The sequence below is a fragment of the Wolffia australiana genome, chromosome 5, assembly GCF_029677425.1.
Source record: "Wolffia australiana isolate 7733 chromosome 5, ASM2967742v1".
In the NCBI taxonomy this organism is placed as follows: Eukaryota; Viridiplantae; Streptophyta; class Magnoliopsida; order Alismatales; family Araceae; genus Wolffia; species Wolffia australiana.
Window position 1 is genome coordinate 10,920,008 of NC_135839.1, and position 24,353 is coordinate 10,944,360.

Sequence of the window (24,353 nt, forward strand, 5' to 3'; positions counted from 1 at the left end):
CTCCCTCTAACTCTCTCTCATTCTCTCTCACGGGCTCTCTAAGTCTTGTTCTCTCTTTCTCTCGAGCTCGCTGTGTCTCGCATTCTCTCTCTTTGGTGCGTTCTCTGTTTCTCTCTCTGGTTGGCTTTCTTTCGTATTCTCTCGCTCATTTCATTTATTATACATATTTTGTTTATTTGGTGTTAATTCCAATAATTCGATCGATCCGATCCGAATTGGTCGGTTGGGGTCGAACCGGGGACCGTATTACTCATTCCGTGTCATTTTAATCTGATTTTTTAATTTTTGTTTTCTTAGAGGGCCGCCTGGTTCGCCCGGAATGTATATGGACCGGCCGACCGGTACAGTTCACAAGCCGGCCTGTTTTTCGTTGATCGACGAAGATCATACCTTGTATCGTACAAGTGTTAATCTAGTGACAATCACGGAGTTGCAATTTGGGAATTAACGCAGTTGCTCCAGTTGCAAGTGAGGTGAGGGTTTCTCTTGGCTTGTTGAATTTTGTGGTTCCATCTTCATCGTAGATTATTCCGCTGCCTGCAGATCAATTCTGAATTAGGACACGCCCAGAAAAGTTGATGGATTTCAATGAGTCTATTGAATATTTTCCGGACGATGCTGAGCTTGGTCTCGAGGAATATACTGTACTTCCTAATCTTTTTCTTCTTTTTTCTTGTGCACGATCGAAAACACTCGTCAAGTTATTTTCCCCGTTGGACCACTGGGTATCGACACTGTTGTGTTTAAGAATGATGCACGTCCTCTTTCGAACATTTGTGTATACAATGCGACATGATTTATCGTTATGAATAATCAGTTCATTGGACAGTGTCGGGAAGGCAAACCGAAAGAGAGTTGCGTGTGTCATTACGCGACGATTCGGTTATTGCAAAAGCATATAATTCAGTCCTTGAATTTTACCATAGTTTTCTTTTACTCTTGGGATCCCTCTCGGCATCCAATATTTCTCAGCTCATTTTCTAGAACGGTAATCAGTACAGATGACATTTTTTTCCGAACGACATTGTACTTTTGAAGTTCCTGTTAGTTTAAAGGGTGGGGAGACGTAATCTTGTCCCCATACGTTGCATATCTCTATTTCGACTTGTATGATTTCACTTTTTTTTCAGGATGATTGTGTTCAAGATAATGAACCCTGCGGAATATGCCTTGACGTTGTCATTGATAGAGGGATGCTGGACTCTTGTGATCATTGGTAACTTTCCAACGCTATAGTGTCATTTTGTTTTGCGAAAATCTTCTATATGTCCAATTTCCTCCTCTTCTTCCTTTGATAATGGTTGGAGAAGAAACGTTGCGTATCATAGCATTATGCCAAAGTTGTACGAAAGCATATAGAATGCTGCTTGAATTGATCTACCTGCTGGTTGTGAAAGCAACTTGTCTGATTAGAGAGAAAAATAATAATTACTAGAGTCTTTGCTGAGTAGATACTACTCATCTATCTCGTTGATTGGGGATCTCTTCCTAGTTCACCGCCACTGCCACCTGTCTTATTAGGATTGAGCGAGTGAAAGAGGCAAAAGGAAAAAGAAGAATCGTGAATCAGCTGGTTAATTACCAGCTTATAGGGGTATGGAAGAGGACCTACATGACGTACATGGCCCACATATCAATTGAGTGTCCCACTGACTCAAAGTAAAGAAAGTCTTGTGGGTCAATTATACAAAAAAATTCTTCTCCAAGAGTTACTGGAGAAGCAAACGGAAGCCAATGGAAGACACAGTGTCTTAATGTAGGATGTGTGGGAACCTATAAATAAACAGACCAGGAGGAACAGTGACATTTGGTCTTTTCTCAAGAACTGGTTGCAGGGAGCAACCTGGTGGCTGGTTAATAGAATCGAGCCTGCTGTCCAAAGGGGAGATCTCTGGCAGAGGCCTCCAGCTATCCATTTCTGTCATCCTATTCTGGATTTTATTCCCCCATTTTTGTTCCTGATATCCATTTTGGATCTTCCATCTCTGAACTATAGAGAGAGTTTTTATAGGAATTTAGCCAGATTTTGTGATTGGAAATAGTTATTGTGGGAGAGGTAGATGATCAATCTTTCCTATACAAAATCCTTGTCGACAAGAGTAGAAATCAAGAGATCCAAGAAGGAAAACAGAAAATATAACTTCTTGATTGGTGAGTGATCAGTTCCCTTGTCCCCCTTATATAATGGATATTAAGGGGGTTACATCTAACGGTATCCTATTAAAGGAAATAACAATAAAGGAAATCTCAAATAAAGGAAATGGTTAGCTGACATTATTGACATTTGCTTGAATCATCCACTTATAACACATGGCCCGCTTACACAAAATAGACAAAATTAAAGAATTATAAGTAAATTTACACATCTATGTCATAGTGTTAAAAAAATTTTCTGGTTGGCAAAGTTTGCACATCACATGGGAATAATGTGATAGGTTTTGATAAGATCCTTGTCGGTCTCTATCGGGGCAACGTGGATATGCGATGAAAATTTGAGAGGCAGGAGGATATGAACCCGCGGGTGAGAGACATTAGAAATTAGAAAACCGTCATTGAATAAAACCTAGCAAACTATTAACCACAAACTCTTCATCAAAACCTCCAGTCTGTCCTTCCATGGACGGGATGCAAGGATTTGGCTGAAACTTAAAGATACAAAAAGACAAGTATATTACTGAGGGTGGTCGGGGATCTTATCAATTTTCTGTTATGTTAATTATTACGTACTATGTTTGTTCGATGTTGGAGCGCTTTTCCTTGACTGATGCATTTTAAACTTGATTCTTGGCTGCAGTGGTATGGCATAAATTTAATCTAGGTCTAAATTGATCTAAGAAACTAGTTAAAATATGATTGAAAACTGAGAGTACTCTGGAACATAGTTTAAGGATTACAAACAAACCTGTGTCCAACCTTCTCCAATTGTTTCCAAAAGTTCTTGCTCCATATATCCCCACTTTATTTGTGTGGATCTCCGCAAGTATTCTCAGGATGTCCTCCGTCTTCTCTGCTGGACGCTTTTCTACAGAACCCCCATAGCAAGAAATAGGACTGAGTTCCAGGAACGATTGCTGTCTAACTGACTCTCTCCAGAACTCTGACACTGCTGCCCAGAACTCTTGACTCCGCTCTTCCACCTCCCTTATCCACCTTAATTCCTCTATTTATAATAAGCCAAATCATTTGTGAGGTTCTGGCTCTGGTGACTAGTCCTCTGCTTCATCACTCTTGGGTAAACTATCGTGAGGTGTTTATCAGCAAATTTGTCCCGAGATTGCATGACTGCGGGACATTAGGCTTTCCAGATGCTGAATTCGTTTTTTGTACTTGAGTGATCCTTAGCTCTGTCCCTCAAATGAATGTCATTGGGTTCATATTCGTGGGGCAAAATGTAATTTTTTCTCTGGAAAGTCAAACGAAGATAAGTTGTCTGTAGGGCATAATTTCTCCCCTCATATATTGGGACCTGTGACTTGATTAATCATATCTCAATTTTTTTAGTTTATTTTGATCGTAATAAATGAACATCCAATATCTCTTTTCTTTGATATTTCTTGTTGTAGACCCTGGATTGACACCATGTACTTCTGTTTAGATTAAGCTAGCATGCACATCATCTACATTGTTCTGTGCAAGTGGGCCCGTATCCTTCTGACGCGTTAGACGCTAATTTGACTACTAACTTTAATTCTTCTTCTTGTTCCTAGTTTTTGTTTTACTATATAATTGATACTCTAATCTCAAACCTTTCGTTATTTTTCTTTCTCAGGTTTTGTTTTGCATGCATTGATAACTGGGCGGCAATCACAAATCTCTGTCCAATTTGCAAGATGGAATTTCAACTCATCACATGTTTGCCTGTATGTAATTTTTGGACATAATCATAGCTGGAAATAACCTCATATCTCTGTTCGCAAAATCTTGTTCAGAAATCCCTAATAGATGAATTAAGATGTCAGCTTTAATTCTTTTGGATGTTGTACCTTTTGTTACTAAATCTGAAAATCATGAAACATATAGCTCCAATGTTAATTTTTTCTGAGTTCAATCCCCCAAAAATAATATTGCTTTGTTTCTTCAATTTTGTAGGTCTACGAGACAGTTGGAAATGCTAGAATTGATGACCCTTTGCATTCCAGGTAAAGCTGTCGGGCAATTTCCCATTGTGTGTTCTGAATAATCGTTTCTTTCACTTGAAATACTGCAATTTCTGCGTGATTGTTGTTTATTTTTCGGTCCATTACCATGCATGAAATGCCCGTAGTCATATTCATATTATATATTTTAGTAGATCAAAATACATGAAACATTCAAATACCACTATCAGTTGTTTAATCGAAGCTAAGTACCCTGACCCAAAACCTTATTATGTTTTATTTGCTGTTCTAATTGTCTAATTCTTGGATGGCCCCAGATAGTTCCAACTGCAAGGTTTCATGACTCGAGTTTATTTTTGCTGCATAGTTATGGAGATAAGTTGCCAAATCTAGGCTGGTCATTATATTTATCTTTTATATTTCAGTTAATTGTGAAGGATTTCGTATGACAAGCCCCTTTCACCTAGTGCCATCAGGATGGCTCTACCCCTGCTGCTAGCCGAGGAATGACTTAGTAGTGGGGTATTTTGGTCTTTTGCCATTTTGTTTTTTCTTTTTGTGGAGGAAAACTATATAAACCGAAGTGTTTGAGAGAATTGAAGGCACATATGAAGTTTTCAAGAGAAGTTATATACCCTCGATCCCAAGAACCGTCCTCTCCATATCATTTACTTGGGCCTCATCTTTTTTTCCTTACACTAATGTTTTAGGCCGTTATTCGCTGGTTTCAAATGACATATAAGTGACTATCTGTTATCCCTGCATCAGCAGTGGCCCAATAGCCGTCGTTGGGACTACCTAAGGTTACTAGGGTTGAGCCTATTATGAGTAAGCCATAACCGAATCCAGAACGGGAAAGACGTATAAAATGAAATCATAGTGAACCTGTAAGGCTGCTTCACTAATGGACCAATATTGGATTACAGAGAAAATATCAGGACAGATAGGGTAATGTTGATTCCTCTGTCCAACACCGTCACTTTCCCTGGTATAATCATTTTTGATGGGGCCTGATCAATGAGATTGAGATTGGCAGTCTTATTCTCCATCATTGTTCCCGACAGAGAAGCGGGACCTGTTGATCCTTTGATATTGATACTGAGAGAAAGTAGAATGTCAGAGCGAGGAAGAGGGAGTTTGAGATAGCACAAAAAACCTTCAAGAACTTAAAACAGCTTCTGGACTCCAGCTAGCCATTAGAGAAGAGCTTTGGGAGAGAGAGGAAGAGAGAGGAGAGGAGGGAACAGTAGCATGAAAAATCTCAATACATTTCCAGGGAAAAAGGCCTATTTTACACACTGTTATTGGATCCCCTACCTGTTATGGTGATCCAGATCTCATTAGCTATTAGTTGCAATAGTCAAATAATACAGAGACATATACGTAATTTCATAAGTTTTGAGGGTGAAATTGTAAAGATTGAAGGAAATGTCTCCTTGCAACAGATACAAACATCAAACCCCTAACACAATTTTTTTTGTTTCATTTCATATAACCTCCTTTCAATTATGCGCTCTTTGGAGTTCAGGACGAAACTTGTGGTAACATAAATCTTGCACAATGATGTGCACCTATCATAGCCTTGTTGACAATGTCCATTCCATCGGAATCCCGTCTCCTTGGTGACATCCACTCTAGCAGTCTCGTTTTCATTGTTACCATGTCCATCTTGCCTATATCTTTATCTCCATATCTGCCTTGTACGATTGAAACCATCTAGATTCTTATCAGATATGGCTACATAACTCTTTTATTTGAAGTGTTTAAGTTGTTACACGATGTTGAATGTCTGATCTTCGTTTAAATCATGGTTTATGTTTCTGGAAGTCCCTCCACAAAATTGTAAAAAGAACAACCCGGCATTAACAAAGTTTTAGTGGGCCTACTATTTGGGCCCACTAGGACATTAGGTGGGGAATATCCGTGGACCTTATATAATGGGACCTACAGCTGACAACCCCCTCAAGTTGGTGCATAAATACTTCAAATCCCAGCTTTCTCAACAGCCTGCAGAATATACTTCTGGGAACGCCCCTGGCGAGTACATCAGCTAACTGTTGATTTGATTCTACATAATCCTTGTAGATAATCTTCTGATCTATCTTTTTTCTGATGAAATGATGGTTAGTTTCAACATGTTTTATGCAGTCATGTTGCACACTGTTAGTGAGAGACTAGCTACTATGGGCTAATGGGATCTATTCTATAAGCCCATTAGCCCATCTATCCTTCTCTCTCTTAGGGTATACATACCCACCTATGTACTCAGTTATGTGTATGTCATTATCTTCCTCTTCTCTTCCACAACATGGTATCAGAGCTCCAGAGCTCCTCACCTAGGGTTTGACATCGCCCGCACATCGCCGCTGCCGCTCTTGCAGCAGCAGCTGCCGCCGTCGTGCGCAAGCGCAGCAGCCAGCCACCGCCGCGCGCAAGCGCAGCCGCCCACCGCCGCGCGCAAGCGCAGTTGCCCGCCGCCGCCGCGCGCACGCGCAGCAGCCCGCAGCCGCCACGCGCACGCGCCGCAGCCCGCAGCCGCCGCGCACGCACGCGCGCAGCCCGCAGCCGCCGGGCGCACGCGCGCAGCCTGCCGCCACCGCGCGCCGAGCCGCAGCCGCCAGCCGCGCCGCACGAGCCGCAGCCTAAGCCGCAGCGTGCCCGCGCCGCGCCGCGCCGCCGCGCGCGCCGCAGCTCCAGCCGCAGCGCGCGCGCGCCACAGCCGCCAGCCGCCGCCGCGCGCAGCCTAGCCGCAGCGTGCCCGCGCCGCAGCTGCCAGCCGCGCACACGCCGCAGCCCCGCCGCCGCAGCGCGTAAGCCGCCAGCGCCGCAGCCGCCAGCCGCAGCGCGGCCGCGCCGCAACCGCCACCGCCACGCGCCTGGGCAGCAGTAATCAGCAGCCGCACGCCGCAGCAACAGCAGCAGCGTGCACGCGCCGCAGCCAGCCGCCGCCGCACGCCGCCACCGAAACCAACATGCCGTTCACTGAGACTGACTTCGTCGAGAGGCCCTTGTCCTACAAGGTGGCTCATCCGCTCCCATCGGTCCCGGAGGTGACACTCCTACGGGGCCCGAATCTCCTTCAGTGGATGCGCTTTGTCGAAACCGCCCTGAAGGCACGTCAGCTCTTCAAGCACTGCACTGAAGAGCCCCTTACAGTCGACCACCCACACCATGCGGCGTGGGACGTTGAGGAACAGTTCGTCCTCGGCTGGCTGTATGCGTACACCTTGGCTCCCGACTTCCGCGACCGGTTTCCGCGTCAGAAAACGGTCAAAGGATTCTGGGATCAGGCACGCTCCTTCTGTGGCCGGGACAACGACTGGTGGCGCCTTTATGCTCTTGCATGTCAGGCCAGCAATCTCCGTCAGGGGACGCTGACCATCTCTGAATATGCACTTGCCCACAAGAAGATGTGGGATGAGGTGGACTATTATCTTCCACCCGACGACCCGACGTCGAAGACGTACCAGAATGTGCTCCTCTTGCGGATCATGGGCTTCCTTAGCGGCCTGAACCGCGAGTATGATGACGTCCGTCGTCGTGCTTTGCACCACAAAGAAGGTCCACCTGCTCTTGAGGAATTGGTGAAGGAGCTCCAAGAGGAGGAAAGTCACTTTCTCCTCCATGGGACTCCCTCCTCCGGTCCTCCGGGCGAGTCGACCGCCCTGCTTTCTGCCCCCACCGCGTCTGCACTTTCTTCCGGCGGCAAGCCCCCGGCAATCCTCCCTACGCCCACATCTGCTGCTCCACCAGCTGGGACGGCGGTTTGCTCATATTGCGGCAAACCGGGCCACGGGAAGAACAAGTGCAAGAAGCGCCTGAATGATTGGAGAAAGAAGAAAGAGGCCGCCGACGGCAAGGCCATGGTGGCCCAGTCCGACTCGTCCTCCGCCAGCGCCTCCTCAGTGACCATGGATCAGCTCCAGGCAGATTTGGCCCGACTTCGTGACCAGATGGCAGCCTGCAGAATCCATCCACAGCTTACTTCGGTGGTTTTGGTGCGTCTTCCACTCCTTCCCCTTCCGATGAATGGTACTGTGGTCATACGGCTTTTCACTCTCCTGTCGTCTCTGATACTACTTGGGTCCTTGACTCGGGGGCCACCGAACATATGACCCCGAGTAATGCCCGGTTTGTGTCCTACGAGCGGCATCAGGGTGGCCGTACTGTTCTCACGGCAGGGGGTGGACGTCTTCGTGTGGCCGGCATCGGGGCAGTCTATGTGGACGGTCTTGGTGTGGTTCAAAACGTCCTGCATGTTCCCGACCTGCGGGCAGTTCTTATGTCTCCGCAGCGTTTAGTTGATGCCGTCTCCTGTTCATTCCACCTCAGGCCTGACGGTATGTTTCTGTCTGACAAGGTGGGCCGGACTACACTGATTAGGCGGGAGAATGGACTGCTGCTGCTGGATGACGGAGGCCGCTCCCAGTGCTTCATGGTGCACCGGACTCTACTCTCGGTGGCTGAGCAGTGTCGGGGTCGTCTTCTGATGGAGCATCAGCGTCTTGGACACCCACCTTTCTCTACTTTACAGCGTTTGTTTCCGTCGTTATGTTTGGGCGTGGACCTCAAGACTGTGATTTGTGAAGCTTGTCAGTTGGCCAAGCATCGTAGATCCTCTTTTGCTTCCTCTCCGTCTCACACTACGACCCCGCTGTTCCGCGTCCACAGTGATGTATGGGGGCCGGCCTCACAGCCCAGTCTGAAGGGGCATCGCTACTTCCTACTCTTTGTGATCTTTGACCTTGATTTTGTTGCCTCCGCCGACCAGGCAGCGGACGTCCTCACTAAGGGCCTCTCCCGCCCACTTCTTCAACGTGCCGTCTCCAAGCTCGGCATGGAAGATATCCATACTTCACTTGCGGGGGGGTGTTAGTGAGAGACTAGCTACTATGGGCTAATGGGCCCTATTCTATAAGCCCATTAGCCCATCTATCCTTCTCTCTCTTAGGGTATACATACCCACCTATGTACTCAGTTATGAGTATGTCATTATCTTCCTCTTCTCTTCCACAACACACACCGTTGTGTGTCATGTCAATGGCAGACTTACCATTGCAATATAGTATTCTCCAAAATCTCCTGTTCGCCCAGAATACCTTAAATCCACAAATTTCACAGAATCACTTTGTCAAATACTCTGAACTGGGCTTTAGCACTTGATCTTGAGACGACCTTCTGCTTAAAGTGACCCCATTTCCTGCTAGGAAAGTTCAGTTACCAGTAGATGATCATCTGACATCTACTGATCCAGCATAGTTGATGCCAGTGTAGATTTTCAGCCCCGTTGTGTTCTCTTTTCAAACATCAGCCCATATCCAGAGGCTCCTTTAAGGTACCCCAAAATCTTATAGGGAGCTTGCAAATGTATTTCTCTGGGACAGTACATAAACTGAAAGTCCAACAACAAAAGCAGTGTCAGATTGTGTTATTTAGGTAGATAAGTCGCACAAGAATATACTTATGTTGATACATGAAGATCTCATCTCTTGAGTTGGGACTTCAATGGCAAAAAAATATTTTAGCCTCTCTAGTGCCTTGGTCTCAAATTCCTCAGATAGCTGGCCACTCAAGCCCTGTATCACTATGTCATCATCTCCGGTTATAATGATATCATCCACATTGGTGATGAGAACGATTTTTCGACTTGTTTCAGAATGCTTGATGTATAAGGTATGGCACAGATGTTTCAATTGTCCAAGCCAAGCTCTGGGGGACTATTTCAGTGCCGTAGGGTGCATTCTTCAATCTATAGACTTCCCCTTGTAGCTTCTATTAGTTTCCAGGGAGTATTTTTTTTTAAAAGGAATTAAAGGACCTCTCGAAATCGGTGACCCTACTGATGTGATAAATAGATGTCATCATTAAGTACATTTGAGGTTGATATGTTCTGCATCGAGGGATGGATCAATGATCCAAAGTGTACTCAATTTCAACGATAAGTGATTCAAATGTTCCAGTGTAACTTCCACACAAGAGGGAGAGGGGAGATGAGAGGTAGAAGAGGTTCCCGGGATAGAGAGGAAGGGAGATGGGACTGACGAGGAGAATTGGCGAGGGTACGCCGGAGAGCTGTCGTGGGCTCAGAAGGGAAAATGACGATGTCAACCGGCAAGCCAAGAGAGAGAGAGTCATGACCAAGATGAGAGATAGGAGATGTCAACAGCAAGGGGGAAGGCTTACTGTGTGATTTAATGCCTCAAACTTCCTCTTGTAGGGTTCTAAATAGGAGTCATTTTGGGCTGGGCCTGTGTTTGCAGATTGGGACCTTATCTGGCCTTCCTCCACACATATACCAGCTGCTGTATCATTTCAGAGGCCTAAGGGACTACAATACTGTTAGAGTCATGATGTGATAACCGCGTAGGGTTATACATACCCTCTTGTAAGAAAGAACTCAAAGCAACACTCTGTTCCGGTCTCACTCTCCCTCTCGTTCGCTCTCCCTTCCTCCCTCCCTCCCTCCCTCCCTCCCTCCCTCCCTTCCTCTCTCCCGTTCTCACTCTCTGTCTCTCATTTTCTTTTGCTCTATCCCTCTCTCCATTTCGTTCTACCCCTCTCTATCATCCTCTCTCCCTCTCGCTCTTGCCCTCTCCCGCTCTCCTCCTCTGTTCCTCTCTCTCTCACCCGCTCTCCGTCTCCTCCTATCTCCCTCTCTCTCGCCATCTCTCCTTCTCTCCCCATCTCTCAGTCACCCTTTCTCACTGTCCCCCTCTCCCTCTCATTCTCTCTCTTGCTCGCCCTCTTTTTTGCTTTCCCTCTCTCCCTCTCTCATTCTCTCTCTCACACTCTCTCCCTCTCACTTATCCTCTCCTGTTCCCTCTCTCTCTCTCTCATTCTCTCTCTCCTTCTCTCCCTCTCTCCCTCTTGTACTCTCCTTCTTACCCTCTCCCTCTCCCCCTCTGTCACTCTGTCCTCTAGCAATCTTTCTCTCACTCTCTCACTCTCTCACTCTCTCCCTCTGGTATTCTCTCTGTCTTGCACTATATCAGTCTCACTCTCTCCCTCTCTCCCTCTCTCATTCTCACTCTTTCACTTTAAAATTACATTCCTCTATTTCTCTCCCTCTCTCACTCTCTCATTATCCAACATTGCTTCAGCATCAGAGGCAACATTAGGTGCAGTGAAATGGCCAAGTCTACTTTCAACAGCACGTGTCCTACTTTCAACAGCACTCTGGCTGGTCATCCCTCTAACTTCCACTCAACCTTTAGTGCCGACTGCTAATCTGTATTCTGAAGATGTGGCCTCATGTCAAATTTCCTCCACTCGGGAGTTATCGCATATAATTTTCCTCCTCCAGATCGTTGTTATGGTCTGAAGTCAGATCTGTAAGTGAAAGAAAGCCAGGAAGACTAGGTGGCCCAACTCAGAGGCCCAGCCCACATATGAGGCAACTTCATCCCCTCCTCAAGCCTGGTCTTTGGAGGGATTTAGATGTGAGCAAGCCTAGCTGTTATCGCTCTCTCGACTGGGGGTGACTCCCTCTCGTGTTTTACAGCCTTGAAGTCGTCCTCTGAAAAGCAGTGACCCTTTGGCAATCCTTTTTCATCCTCACTCATTCCAGTAATTCTATCTTACTCCGCTCAAAATTGTGTTATTTATTGAACAAGTGGGCAATCCAAATTGCCATGCAAGCACACATTTTTTAAAAGCATAATGATGTTAGATCCTCCCCATATTTGTTGATAGTGACAAAAGTATGTGTACTGTAATAGGTCTTACATCTGGTGAAAATGTTTCTCTGAATCCACCCCGTATGTCGGCGTATTTCCTATTACACAAGGTGAGCTTTGTAATTCTCCAAGCCAACATCAGATTTGTATTTCAGTTTGTAGACCCATTTACACCCGTTTGGCTTTTCCCCTGATGGCAGCTCAGAAAGAGCCCAAATGTCATTCCTCAGGAGTGTCTTCATCTCTTTGTACACTGCTCTTCTCCAATTCTCATCTTCCTTTGCTTTACATGTATGCTTTTGAATACTTCATGAATTTAGTGCAGCTCTGAATGGCATCGAGGAAGGTGATAAGTACTGATAGGTAAAAATTTTACTTAGTGGGTACACACACTCACTTACCATTTCTCACAGCAATAGAGCACCTTTGAGAATCACCATCTACCTGGGTAGGCTAAGATGCAAAATCATCTTCATCAGAATTGCCAATGTGAGGAAAATCATAAGCTAACTTCTCCTTTCTAGGTATAAAGATGGGGTCAGGAGGTTTTAATTGTATAATAGCCGGAACTGGAGCAATGGGCTCAAATGATTCTTCAGTGGGCAGAAAATCCAGAGATATGTACAGGAAGCCTGATTAACTAATATTAGTCTTCCAGAGGAAGGTAGAATCCAGAGGTACATACAGGAAGCCTAATTGACTAATATTAGTCTCGCAGAGGTAGGCATAATCCAATCATCAGCTGGAGGGTGTGATCGTAAATGCCTCAACTCTTCAGCTTCTCCATTTCCAGACTTAAAATATTTCTCCCTTACATGACAAGTAACATCAACTGACGTCAGAGACTGAATGAATGAGGTAGGGAAAATGGTATTTCTAGGCCAAATATGGAACTGGCTCTGATTCCATGTGTTGCAGAAGTCGTTGTTTGCCATCCCCCTTGAATTGTCGAGGAGATTAGTGCATGCAATACAATACTCGTCAACCTCTTATATATTTACACTAGTATCAGCACACTAGTGTACCGGATCCCATTAGAACTCCGAAATTAAGCGCTCTTGGGCGAGAGCAGTACCAGGATGGGTGACTGCCTGGGAAGTCCCCGTTGGTGACCACAGCATGGGCATGTGATCACAGTTCAAAATTTCTCAAAAAAAACCTCTTATATTCAAGAATATTAGTTGGCATACAATTGTGGGCCAGCTAGGACATTATGTCAAATCTGGACAAGAGATTTTGGATACCCAGAGTAGATTTCGCCTCTGGGAAACCCTACGAGACCCCTCAATCTCAAGTAACCAAAAAGAGAGTGACTTTTATTTTCTACGTGATCCTGGTTTAAATACCAGGTGAAGGTACACCATATTGGGCTAAAGTTTAGGCCCATTGGACCATAAATGGAAATACAGAAAGAAATAGACAAGTCAAAATATAGCAAGAATGGGAAATGGAAACAAGTATATAAATTCCAGCTGACACATTAAGTGTGGAATATCTGTGAGCCTTAATGGGCCATACAGACGTTACAAAAGACAAATAGAATGGCGATCCACTACTGTAGGGTGACAAGATTGCCACTGGATAGAATAATAACTCCGTAGAAATATGGTCAGCCCTGGCATCAGACCAAGAAGGCTGATGGAGGAGACAAGAGGGACTGTTAAAAGCCCAAGTGATGATGGAGTTGGCCGTTCTAGAAGTTAGTCAAGATGAGCCTTCCACCTCTGCCCCCGAAAATAATTAACTCTCTTGGACATAGATCAAGTAGGGCACGTTATGTCTTGTAATTTCTTCTTCAGAACATGTAATTCCAATAAGCAAGAAGAAACTGTTTATTTTGACAAAAATAAGACAGAGGAACGGGGAATGGGTCAATATTCATAGAAGGAGAATGATATCTATATTGAGAGATATGATTAGAAGGATTGAAGTCTATTGAGGAAGAGAAGAAAGGGGTGTAGCTTTCCCAAGATGGAATTTTTTTTTTTGAACCATGACAAGGTATGAACACCCGACAAATCGGTGAACCTCCCGTCAGGACCTTACAGGCCCTGTACGTGCTTATCAGTCACCATCAAAACCTCCCTTCATTTCTCGTCGTTCGCAAGGACCATGCTGCCTTAAGTCCTTCTACTTCATGTATATCTCCATCGGTAGAAGCCCTTCTACCTCTGAACAACACCTCGTTTCTATGTAGCCAGATGGCCCACAACACCGCTAATGCTCGTCCCCCTTCCTTGTTTCTTCTTCCCACGTAATTCTGTGTCGACTCCCAAAAGGCCTGTTCAGATGTCACCTTCATCCTTGAGAGTAACTGGCTGGCCCAAACTGTGCGAGCGAAGGAGTATTCAAAGAAAAGATGGTTGCAATCTTCTTCCCCATTCAAACACAACACGCATTGCAATGAAGTATCTGGGTATAACTTTTTGCGAAAGACTCTTGTCATTAATCTTTTCCTTGCTAGCAGCCACCCAAAAAACCTCACCTTCAATGGGACTTTTTCGCGCCATATGAACCTGTATGCGCTGACTATTGCCATGTCTTCCTCTTGTCCTTCTCGGATCATCATGCAAGCCTTATGGACCGAGAAGAGGCCATTTGTCCATGTCCAACTATCTCGTTCTCCATCTTCTGGTCGTAGCTGAAATAGGGATTGTTGCATATCTATGAAATCCGACACACGCTGGTCAAATAAGGCACCTTCTGGTGTAGCTGATAAGGCACCAAGATGGAAATATCTACTCAAACTTTCTCAACTGGCCAACCAGACAACACTGAGTATTGGAATAAGTGTGCCGTGTTTCTTTTGGGTAAGTAACATCAGATAGAGCAGGGGCCAGTTCATTGCTGGGGGCTGATCATTTGTGTTAGCTTTTTTATGCTTATTGAACGTGCATTCCTTCTTACATTTTGTGGTTGATATTTTGGGTCATTTTACTTGTGAATTTGAGTGCCCCAACTAACGTTTTGGGAAATGATTGAAAAACACCAAACTTCCAAGAATTATTTGACTCTATTGGTCTGTACGCTGAAAAAAATGCATGACTGAACAGTGTCAACTCGAAGTGTGATTATTAAGTCGTATCTAGTTTTATTTCTTAAAGTTATTTTTCTTTTTCCCAGGGATGAAGATTTGCACGTAGAAGGGAGATTTAACACTCTTTCATTTCCTTCGTACTACATCGACGAAGATGTAATGAGAATTAAATCTGCACATTCATATTGTCTTTTTTCCTCTATTTTTCTGATATCTCATTCACATATATCTTGTAGGCAGTTGTATGTCTGGATGGACATGGTTGCAAAATTAGAGACAGAGCTCCAACAGAAGAAGACACAAACATTGACACATCGATTGCTTGCGATTCATGTGATGTCTGGTAATCACAAACTGTACTTCGAAATACTAAAACCTTACCATTTATTAACTTAACATTCTTCGCTGAATTCTTATTTTACATGTTGTATCTTTGCAGGTACCATGCTTTTTGTGTTGGTTTTGATCCAGAAGACACATCTCATAGTTCATGGCTCTGTCCAAGGTAGTGTCTTATCTCTGCTGAACAAATGAAAATTATTCTATGATTTTACTTTTTTTCTGCTAGATGCATTAAGAAGCCTGCATCACGAGGATCGGAGAAGATTTCTGAAGAAGATCTTTTGCTTGAAAATGATCAGAGAAATCCTTGCAGTTTTCATTCTGTGGGTTCTGTTCTTTCTGGGAGGGTTTCAGTCTCCATTGCTGATCCTGGTGAGACAGCCGTTGTCATCTCCTTGATCGAAGGAAATCAATTCAGCGGCAATGACGAGAGCCTCTATCAAATTGAGACAAACCTTAGAACATGTTCACAACAAGAAGCTTCAATGCTGAATGTCATGCCATCAGCTTCTGTATTTGATCAGTGGGGCCACATAAATGTTATGGGTCAGCATTCAAATCAACTCTTGATAAACAATCCTGAAACCAATCGGAGCCCATCAGAATTTTCATCTGAGGTTTCTCCCGGTAAAGTATCAGCAGATAATCCTGTAATGGGTTATGATGAGGGTGAGAGTTTTGGGCAATTTCATTTTGTATCTGAAAGTAGTTTCTTCTTATATGTCTATCCAGTTTTTTTATCCATAAACCATGTTTTTTTTCCAATTTCTAGATAATTTTTCAAGAGAACTGCTACACTCTTTTTTTCACTGTGGATTTCTCTGATATTCTGTTGTGTTTTTTGTAACATTCAGTGGAGAATGTCATGAGGAGCGATACTGACAGTGGTATGGATATAGTTCTGGAGATTCCTGAACCTAAAAGTCCCTCTAGAAGGGATTTTGATATTCCTTCGTCTCCCCTTTTGTAAGTATTTAACACTTCTGATAACTGTTCTTTTGAAACTCCTTCAATTTACTGCCATTCTACTGAATCCATATTCTACTGTAACTTGGAGAGCCCTTTTAGTAAAAACAAGTTCTAATGCAGATGTACCCACTAGGCATCTTCATCATTGTTCTTTTTATTTCTTTTCAATTTTCTAGGAACAAAGAACGAGGTGGTGTCCAATCCCCTGAAGGAGTTCAAGATCTTCAAGCCCCTGCAGCGGATTGCATTGGCCTGAAACCTGAGGATGACGATGAGAAATCACATGTGCTTCCCCAGAAGCGTCAGTTTGAAAAATGTCTGGAAACAAAGACCGAGTTTTCAGCGTTGGGGTCGCCATCTAACTATCTGGAGTCTAACCCAAATCCAGAAAATAATGCCACGCTTGATATCATGAGCATTGTTCAATCATCGAGAGTTGATGAGAAGTGCGGCAGTGGTGGATTGAGGGTTAAGAAGATATTGTGGAAATCCATGGCTGATAACAAATCATCCTCTTTAATTCAGAAACTGCGAGGCGAGATAAGAGATACGGTTGGTGAAAAAAATATATCAGACATCAGTAAGGCCTTTGATGGGAAGCTGCTTTCTGCATTTCGTGCTGCAATATCTAGATCTGCGACTGAGAGCTTCGATAAATCTGAGCTGAAGCCTCTGAGAGCGAGGAATATACTTCCACAGAAAGGAAAGGTGCGGGAAAATCTGACCAAGAAGGTGTATGCAACAGCTAGTGGAAGGCGAAAACGTGCTTGGGACCGAGACTGGGCAGTGGAATTCTGGAAACATCGTCGCGTCGGCGACGAGCCTGAAAAGGTCAAAACCCTGCAGTCTGTGCTTGAACTCCTTAAAAAACTCAAATCCCCTGTCTTTAATCCTGAAACTGCACAAGATGGTGAATCACAAGCTGATAATTCGTTGCTTTCAAGGCTATACTTAGCCGACACCTCTGTTCTTCCCAGAACAGAGGGGATGAAGCCTCTATCCAACGTTGCTGATGCACATGGGAAAAATCCAACAGAAGCTACTGCACAAAATAAAAGATTAAAAACCGGTGGCAGTGCCCCAGCAAAAGATCTTCAAAATAGTGAGAACATTATCACAAAGGCAATTCGAGAGCAAACGAAGCATCCCCTGAGCTCGTCTTCTTCCAAAAGTGATAAGAGGCAGTGGGCACTAGAGGTTCTCGCCAGGAAGAGTTCGTTATCAAACTCAGGAACTTCTCAGAGCAGTGAAAAGGATCAATCTCTGAAGGGAAGCTATCCGCTCCTAGTACGTTGAACCAATCAATTTCATTTTTTAACAAGTTGCTTTACTTAATATTGTTTGTATACAATGATGAAAATCATCATCGGCATCCAAATATTTTTTTCATCGTCAGCAGCTTGAGTGACAGTGAAGATTTTGTCATCTTGCACTTGAATGATACCGATGATGATTGTGTCATTGTCCCTCATCATCTGAAAAAGGTTAACAAGGGGAGGATGACTAGAAGTGCTGTAAAGACAAATTTGGCATCCTCATCATCATTCTGCCAAGGATGAGAGACAGAGATGATTTCTTCATTTCCATCCTAATGAGGATGAGTGATGGAGACACGAGGACTCGCCATTGTCCAATTTTATGGCAAAAACTACAACTTATTCGTGTATGTTTCCTTTTGGACAGGCACAACTGCCGATGGTGATGCGGCCGGTGCCTATGCCCTGTAGCCACAAGAAGATTCCAATGCCTGTTAGGCAGGTTGTATTTTTTCACCTTTTGCCATGGTGTATTTTTAGCATAATGTTTTATGGAGCCTTTTCTTCTGTGAAATATGTAACAGACACAAGTTTACCGTCTTGCTGAACAATATTTGAAAAGAGTGGGCATTCCTATCGTCCACACAGCGGCAGAAGTGGAGCTTGCCATTGCTGATGCTGTGAACATTGAAAAAGAAATTTGTGAACGGTCCAAAAGTAAGCTAGTTTATGTGAATCTCTGTTCTCAGCGAGCAGTCCATGGGAAGGATTCAAGGTTGAAGGCAGTTGACTTAGCCATAAACCCGACTGACGTGGGGACCAATGAAGCCAATGGATTCCCTGAATCCACAAACGAGAGTGTAGAACAAATGTTGAGGCTGGCTGGCCTTCTTTCAGACTCTCCGCCAAATAGCCCTCTCATGGCTGTATCCAATCGGGAAGAAAATGAACCGGCTGTCAATTCTTGTCCAGATTCATTCATCCAAGATGAATCTTTCAAGCTGGAAAACCAGGCACAAGTGAAAATGACGCTCCCGTCTGAAAACTGTGAAGCGTTGACCAAGTCTCTGCATGCGGAGCATAGCCCAGCAGAACAAATTAGCTGTGAGAAATGCCAGGAACACAGTACAGATCTTAGCGATTCCAGGATAGCTGAAAGGGGTTCCTCTGTCTCATCCATGAATTTTTCTGATGGCGGCAAGTTGAAGACCATGGACGATACTCGAATTAAAGAGTTGGATGGTAATGATTGTGAAGAAACCTCATTGAATGATTCACAGCTGGAGCTTCACTCGACTGGATCTCAACCTTATAACCTGGTTGAATCAAGTAAAAATGGAAGCCCTTCTCGCCATTCTGCAGAGGAAATAACCATAAGTTCCACATCAAAGATGGTAATTTTCTTTCCCCTTCTGACATATTATTGTCTTTTGTTCTGTCTGTTTATTTACTTCTCTCTCTCTCTTCCCCCTCCAATTTGGATGATGATGGGCACTTTAAGGCCAGGGATGATAATCAAATCAAAAGGGTTGAAGGAAAGACTCGTGAAGAAACTTCGTTGCATGATTCACAAATCAAACTTTGTGGTAAGAAGCCCATTCACTCAAAAGGATGTCCGGCTCACCCTGATAACCCAGCTGAGTCCAGCAAAAATGGAAGCCCTTCACGTGATTCTGCAGTGGAAATAACCACAAGTTCCATCTCAAAAATGGTAATGCTTTTCCACTTCTGACTAGTCATTTGCCCTCATCAGAATAATGAGGACAATGATAACTTTGCCTCTTAATCACCTCTTCACATTATTCTTTGTCAACATTGCTCTGATGACAAGAGACAAAGGGGAAATCATCATCATCATCATCATCATCTTCATCATCATCATCATCATCATCATCATCATCATCATCATCTTCATCATCATCATTATCATCATCATCATCATCATCATCTTTTGTCTGTTGTAGGATGACCATGAAGATGAGTCATCATTACTCAAGCTGCAGTCATTCACGAGGCAGGTTTTGGATGACGATGACATTTTTGCATCACCATTCACAAACACTAGTTCTGTGATGTTATTGTCACATATTTTATGTTCATTTACTTATCCTTCCAAACAGGTGGAGGCTTACGTTAAGGAGCACATCAGACCATTGTGCAAGAGTGGCATCATAACTGTGGAGCAGTACCGATGGGCAGTGGGTAAGACGACGGAAAAGGTGATGAAGTACCATTCCAAGGCAAAGAATGCGAGCTTTCTCATCAAAGAAGGAGACAAGGTAAAGAAGCTAGCTGAGGAGTATGTGACGTCATTTGATAGGAGGCCCCAGCGACCTCCAAAGGAAGTTGATTCCTAGCGCTGCCAGCTAAATTGGAATTAATATCTGTCTCCTGCTCCTGTATATAAGTATACTATTATTTGTTCATCTTTCCTCTCTCCCCCTCTCCCTGTCAAATTATACAGGTCTTCCAAAAAGAAGTATGTTCCCAAATCATTCATGAATGAACACGTACAAACCAAACGCGAATGCAAACATTGATTTTCACCTGTTCGTGCATTGACAAACTCTGTTCGTTTGGTGATGAACAACAAATTTCCCATCACTAGTCGTGGGCAATCCTTTAAGAGTCTTTTTTTCCTAAGCAAGTTTGTGATGAAGATAGGCAACCTCAGAGTTCATCACGTGTTAATTCTTAATGTTAATTCTTTATGACTTATTGATGACAAAGGTGTCATAAGTCATTGTTAGATTGCATACATACCCTCACTTCTATGATGCTTCTCTGCAGAGCTGGCAGTTGGGATGGAAAATTTGTTGTTCGTCATCGGAAGAACAGTGTTTGTGACAGAACAAACAGGTGAAAATCTATGTTTGCATTTTGTTTGGTTCGATTGTGTTTGCTTGCGAACGGACAACATTTTGAAGGAACTGTTAAGTTATAGAGAGAGAGAGAGGTTGACTGAGAGAAAGATTTATTGAGAGAGAGAGGGAGATCAAAAGACGGAGAGAGAGATTGACCAAGAGAGGGATTGATTGAGAGAGAGGGCGATCAAAAGAGGGGGAGAGTGAGACATTGACTCAGAGAGAGAGATTGAAAGAGGCAGAGAGAGAGGGAGATCAAAAGAAAGGGAGAATGAGAGATTGACCGAGAGAGAGAGAGATGGCAAGAGGGAGAGAGAGGGAGATGGAAGGGGGGAGAGGGAGAGGGAGATCAAAAGGGGGAGAGAGAAAGTATTGTTAAAAAAAATCCTTGGGAATCCCAAGCGTTCACGAATGGTTAACCTGTTTGTGAGCTGTTTGTAAACCTGTCAGGAAGGGGTTTTCCCCATTCATGTTAGTTAGCATGTTAGGAAACAAACAAAACTTATTTTCTTATCCCTAGCTGGCAGAAAAACCCTTGTGGAGGCTAGGGCTTTCGAATAAGCAAAAAAGTCTATTGCACTTACAGCTTGAGCTGGTTCGAATATCAGCTAATAAGATACATGGAGGGCTGATTAAGTGACTTATTCCCATGTGCGGCCCCACTTTATTTGGGCCACTTATAAACATGCAGCCCCACTTATCGAAGAACAAATAAGTGAATAAAAAGGTATGGGCCACTTATGCTAGTGGAACATTTACAACACTTGAAGAAAAAGGAAACAGAGCTTGTTCTGATCAACAGTTGTGATTCATAAAAAATGAATTATTTGAAATGTTGATGTTTAGAGGAAATGGCATCAATGTTACATAAAAATTGAGAGGATACACTTAAATTTAATCTGTCACTTTGACTTGTGAATAAGAGCATGGTATTCATATCAAAATGAGAGGGTATATCGGAGAGGGTCAGATGGGCAGGAGGTAGAGGAATCAATCAGAGATAAGGAAGATATTGCTTTATTGTTTTAAAAAAAAGGAAGAGATTGATATAGAGGACCATCTGAAGCATTGGCAGGCCCACCTAGACGAGACATGGAATTGCTGATCACCTAGAGGAGACAAATCCTTCAAGAATAGTAATGTCATGCAAAAAAACTTGTAAGAGACATGGAATTGCTGATCAAAGGCAAGCAGCCTTCACCAGCACAATGGAAGCAGTAGACCGTCAGCCCCTGAGAGAGAACATTATATACTGGCAGAAATCCTACAAGTTGGAGGCCTCACAAGTACCCTAAAAGCAAAAGAGGCCAAAAAATCCTGAGAAGGATTGGGGTTTGTATCATTTTGTCATGTAAGGGATGATGCATTTATTGATAACAGTGCATGTGGATTTTACGATAAGGGAACACCATTTTGGATTAAGCAGGTAGAGACTCTTCTGGAACATCAAAATACCATGATTTTGAATTCTCAAGCCTTAAAAATTAATAACTAAATGAGGAAATACAACAAGATTTAAACTTATAAATATCTAAGTGGTCAGCTGAAGAAAATTTATCAATCAAGATGAAAGAATCCAAAAATCGAGATCGTAAAAGCCAATCCTTAAATAATGTAAGATTTGTATATTGCAGAGAATTTGGTGGTTTGGTTATTGTGTCTTATAATCTTCAAAAAACAAACATCAAATTTATATCCTAAGGTTGTGCCTTATGATAACACCAGGGACGTCGCAATAGCCCAATATAACAACATTCAGCTGTAGATTTTCATGATTATGGCTTGGTGATGCAGCGACGAGTCAGTTCATCATAATGAAGATGATAGAAAATGATGTGCACAATAACTACATGGGTGGATGATAACACCATAAATTCAGTATTTACTTCAAGCGATTAGCACAATTTTATGCATTTAAAGAGTTTAAAATAGGGTTGTTATCATATATTACATGTTAATTAATCTTTCCAATTGATTTTTGATTTTTCCCTAATTTTCTGTTAATTTATGAATTTTATGGAATTTATTTAAGATTAAAATAGTTATTTTTAAAAGAAAATGGTAGGTTTAAAAAATAATTTTAATCTTAATTAATGTGGGGACGAATTACTGAATTTTCTAAAATTTTCTAGGATTTTTTTGAATTTTTTGAGGAAGAAATTAATTTTTAAATGGACCATGTACGGTTAATAGGGTAGCAGTAATCTTTCTGCCAGGGGTTACGTGGCACTACAAGAATGAACCCGCCAATCAGACCTCCATATTGGACCATGTACGGAAAAAAAAGTAATTGAATAAATGAATATTGATCCATGGATTATGATTGGTCAAAATTCATTTATTGATAACATTTGATCCTGAAGTCTGATTGAGATGATTTTTATGGATTTGCTCATCTTGACCTCCTTTTTCTATCTGCATGGTTGAATCGTTCAACATTGATGGATAAAAATTAATTACTGATTGGGGGTAAAATGGTAATTTTCACCATTTGACCTAAGTATAAAAGCCAAATTTTGAGAGGAGGTCATTCTGGAGGTGGCTCTATCACAGCTTCAAGACAGAGAGAAGCTTCATCCTGGATCAACCCTATTAGATTCCCTTGTATTTGAATTTTTAGTGTAATTTGGATGATTGATAGTGGATTTCTTCATTGTTCTTCTCGATCTTAGTCTGAATCCAAAATCGCTAGGCTTGAGGGGAATGGGCAAGCCCTTACTGGAATTGAGAGGAGATATTGTGAAATTTACCTAGCTACTCCATTTTTACATTAAAAAAATTATAAAAATTTTAATTTTTCGGATAAATTAGATTGTCTTTATGATAGTTAGTACATTTGGTTTCCAAATCCACCCAAAACAAACTAAGACAAAATCTCCATATTAACCTCTCTAATTGACCCCTTTGATCCTTCATATTGGATCAAAGAAGTCAATCTACAACTCCTTACTTCTTCTATTCTTCTCATCTCTTCTACTCCCTTTCTAAACTCTTCACCTAATTAGGTGATTTGATCTTCATTGAAGATTAAATTAATCCTTATTAGGGTCAAATTATTCATGAAGCTCACAATTGAATTACCTGACTAGCTTCCCTTGGACGATACCTCTACTTATCATTATACATCTTAAGTCCTATAAATTTTCTAATAAAATTACAAAATTCACTCCTAATGTAATAAAAAAGGATGAAAGTTTATGATGCACATAAAAAATTAGTCAGCGAGTGGACAAACCATGTGGATCTCCAACTTAGAGAGATACACATTTGGTTACAAATCACTCATCCCCATTTTGTAACTTACATCACTCAAATCTTGCCCCCAACTCAAATTTTAGAAAAATCAAAATAGAGCCACTTCAATGGAATCAGAAGAATAATTTATTAACATTGTTGTATTCTTGTAATAATATGTTTGTTGCAATTCTAGGAATTAAGTCATCATTTCAAGATATTCCACATAGTTTCAAAAAGTAAATTTAGCTGATCGTGAATATAAAATTAATTTTTTGGATTAAATGATATTTATATGCAAACTGTCTCAGAATATCCTGTTACAGCCAAATTAGCAACGCACATCATCAAATTTATCATCCAAGAGTAAATCAAGCACATAAATGCGTTATCAGTTTGAACATAACAGTACATTGATATAATAAAATACTCATTCAGGTGTCTATTTATAGTGTTATCCCTTTAAGGGCATTTTCTCTTTTATCTTCATGTTCTTGTTTAACGCTGTAGTCACTTTTTTACTGGCCTTTAGATCATAGCCATAAAATTATTTATCAACATTTTCCTCTACTGCTCTGCTGTGGTATTTAGTTCTGAGCATAGTTGTTAGACCTGTACTTACTTTTTATGAATTTTTCATGATGAATGGAGATCTAGAATAGTACAGTTTTGAGTTAAGAATGTCTGCCTTTATACTTGATCTATCAGGGTGTCCGAGGGAAGCCACAAATATAATGAAAAATTGATTTCCATATGGCTCTTCTAATATATGTTTCATGAATATTTAGTAATTCATATACAACACAAATTCACTAAGTGTGGTTTTCTAATCTGTACTAGAGGGACAACCACTGAATATGTACACGCCTATCAGACAT

The 24,353-nt window shown here is 42.4% G+C and overlaps 1 protein-coding gene and 1 pseudogene across 1 annotated transcript; both read left to right on the top strand.

Annotated features, from left to right (window-relative positions):
• The first annotated feature begins 287 nt into the window (after positions 1-287).
• Positions 288-19,872, top strand: LOC144703115 (RING/U-box protein). The gene is made up of 15 exons (XM_078575213.1): positions 288-473; positions 544-644; positions 1,131-1,216; positions 3,770-3,860; positions 4,090-4,139; positions 14,897-14,966; positions 15,047-15,153; positions 15,250-15,315; positions 15,379-15,821; positions 16,007-16,118; positions 16,298-17,408; positions 17,805-17,879; positions 17,962-18,771; positions 18,879-19,088; positions 19,498-19,872. The coding sequence occupies exons 2-15, from the start codon at positions 579-581 to the stop codon at positions 19,732-19,734; spliced, it is 3,534 nt and encodes a 1,177-aa protein (XP_078431339.1). The 5' UTR covers positions 288-473; positions 544-578; the 3' UTR covers positions 19,735-19,872.
• LOC144704006 (5S ribosomal RNA) lies at positions 12,769-12,890 on the top strand (annotated as a pseudogene).
• Positions 19,873-24,353: the final 4,481 nt, after the last annotated feature.

What these genes read in the sequence shown, in the direction of transcription:
- LOC144703115 (XM_078575213.1), top strand. Translation starts at nt 579, where the DNA reads ATGGATTTCAATGAGTCTATTGAATATTTTCCGGACGATGCTGAGCTT. An exon ending in AGGGAAGCTATCCGCTCCTA is followed by an intron (nt 17,409 to 17,804) that starts GTACGTTGAACC and finishes CCTTTTGGACAG; the next exon opens with GCACAACTGCCGATGGTGAT. An exon ending in TAAGTTCCACATCAAAGATG is followed by an intron (nt 18,772 to 18,878) that starts GTAATTTTCTTT and finishes GGGCACTTTAAG; the next exon opens with GCCAGGGATGATAATCAAAT.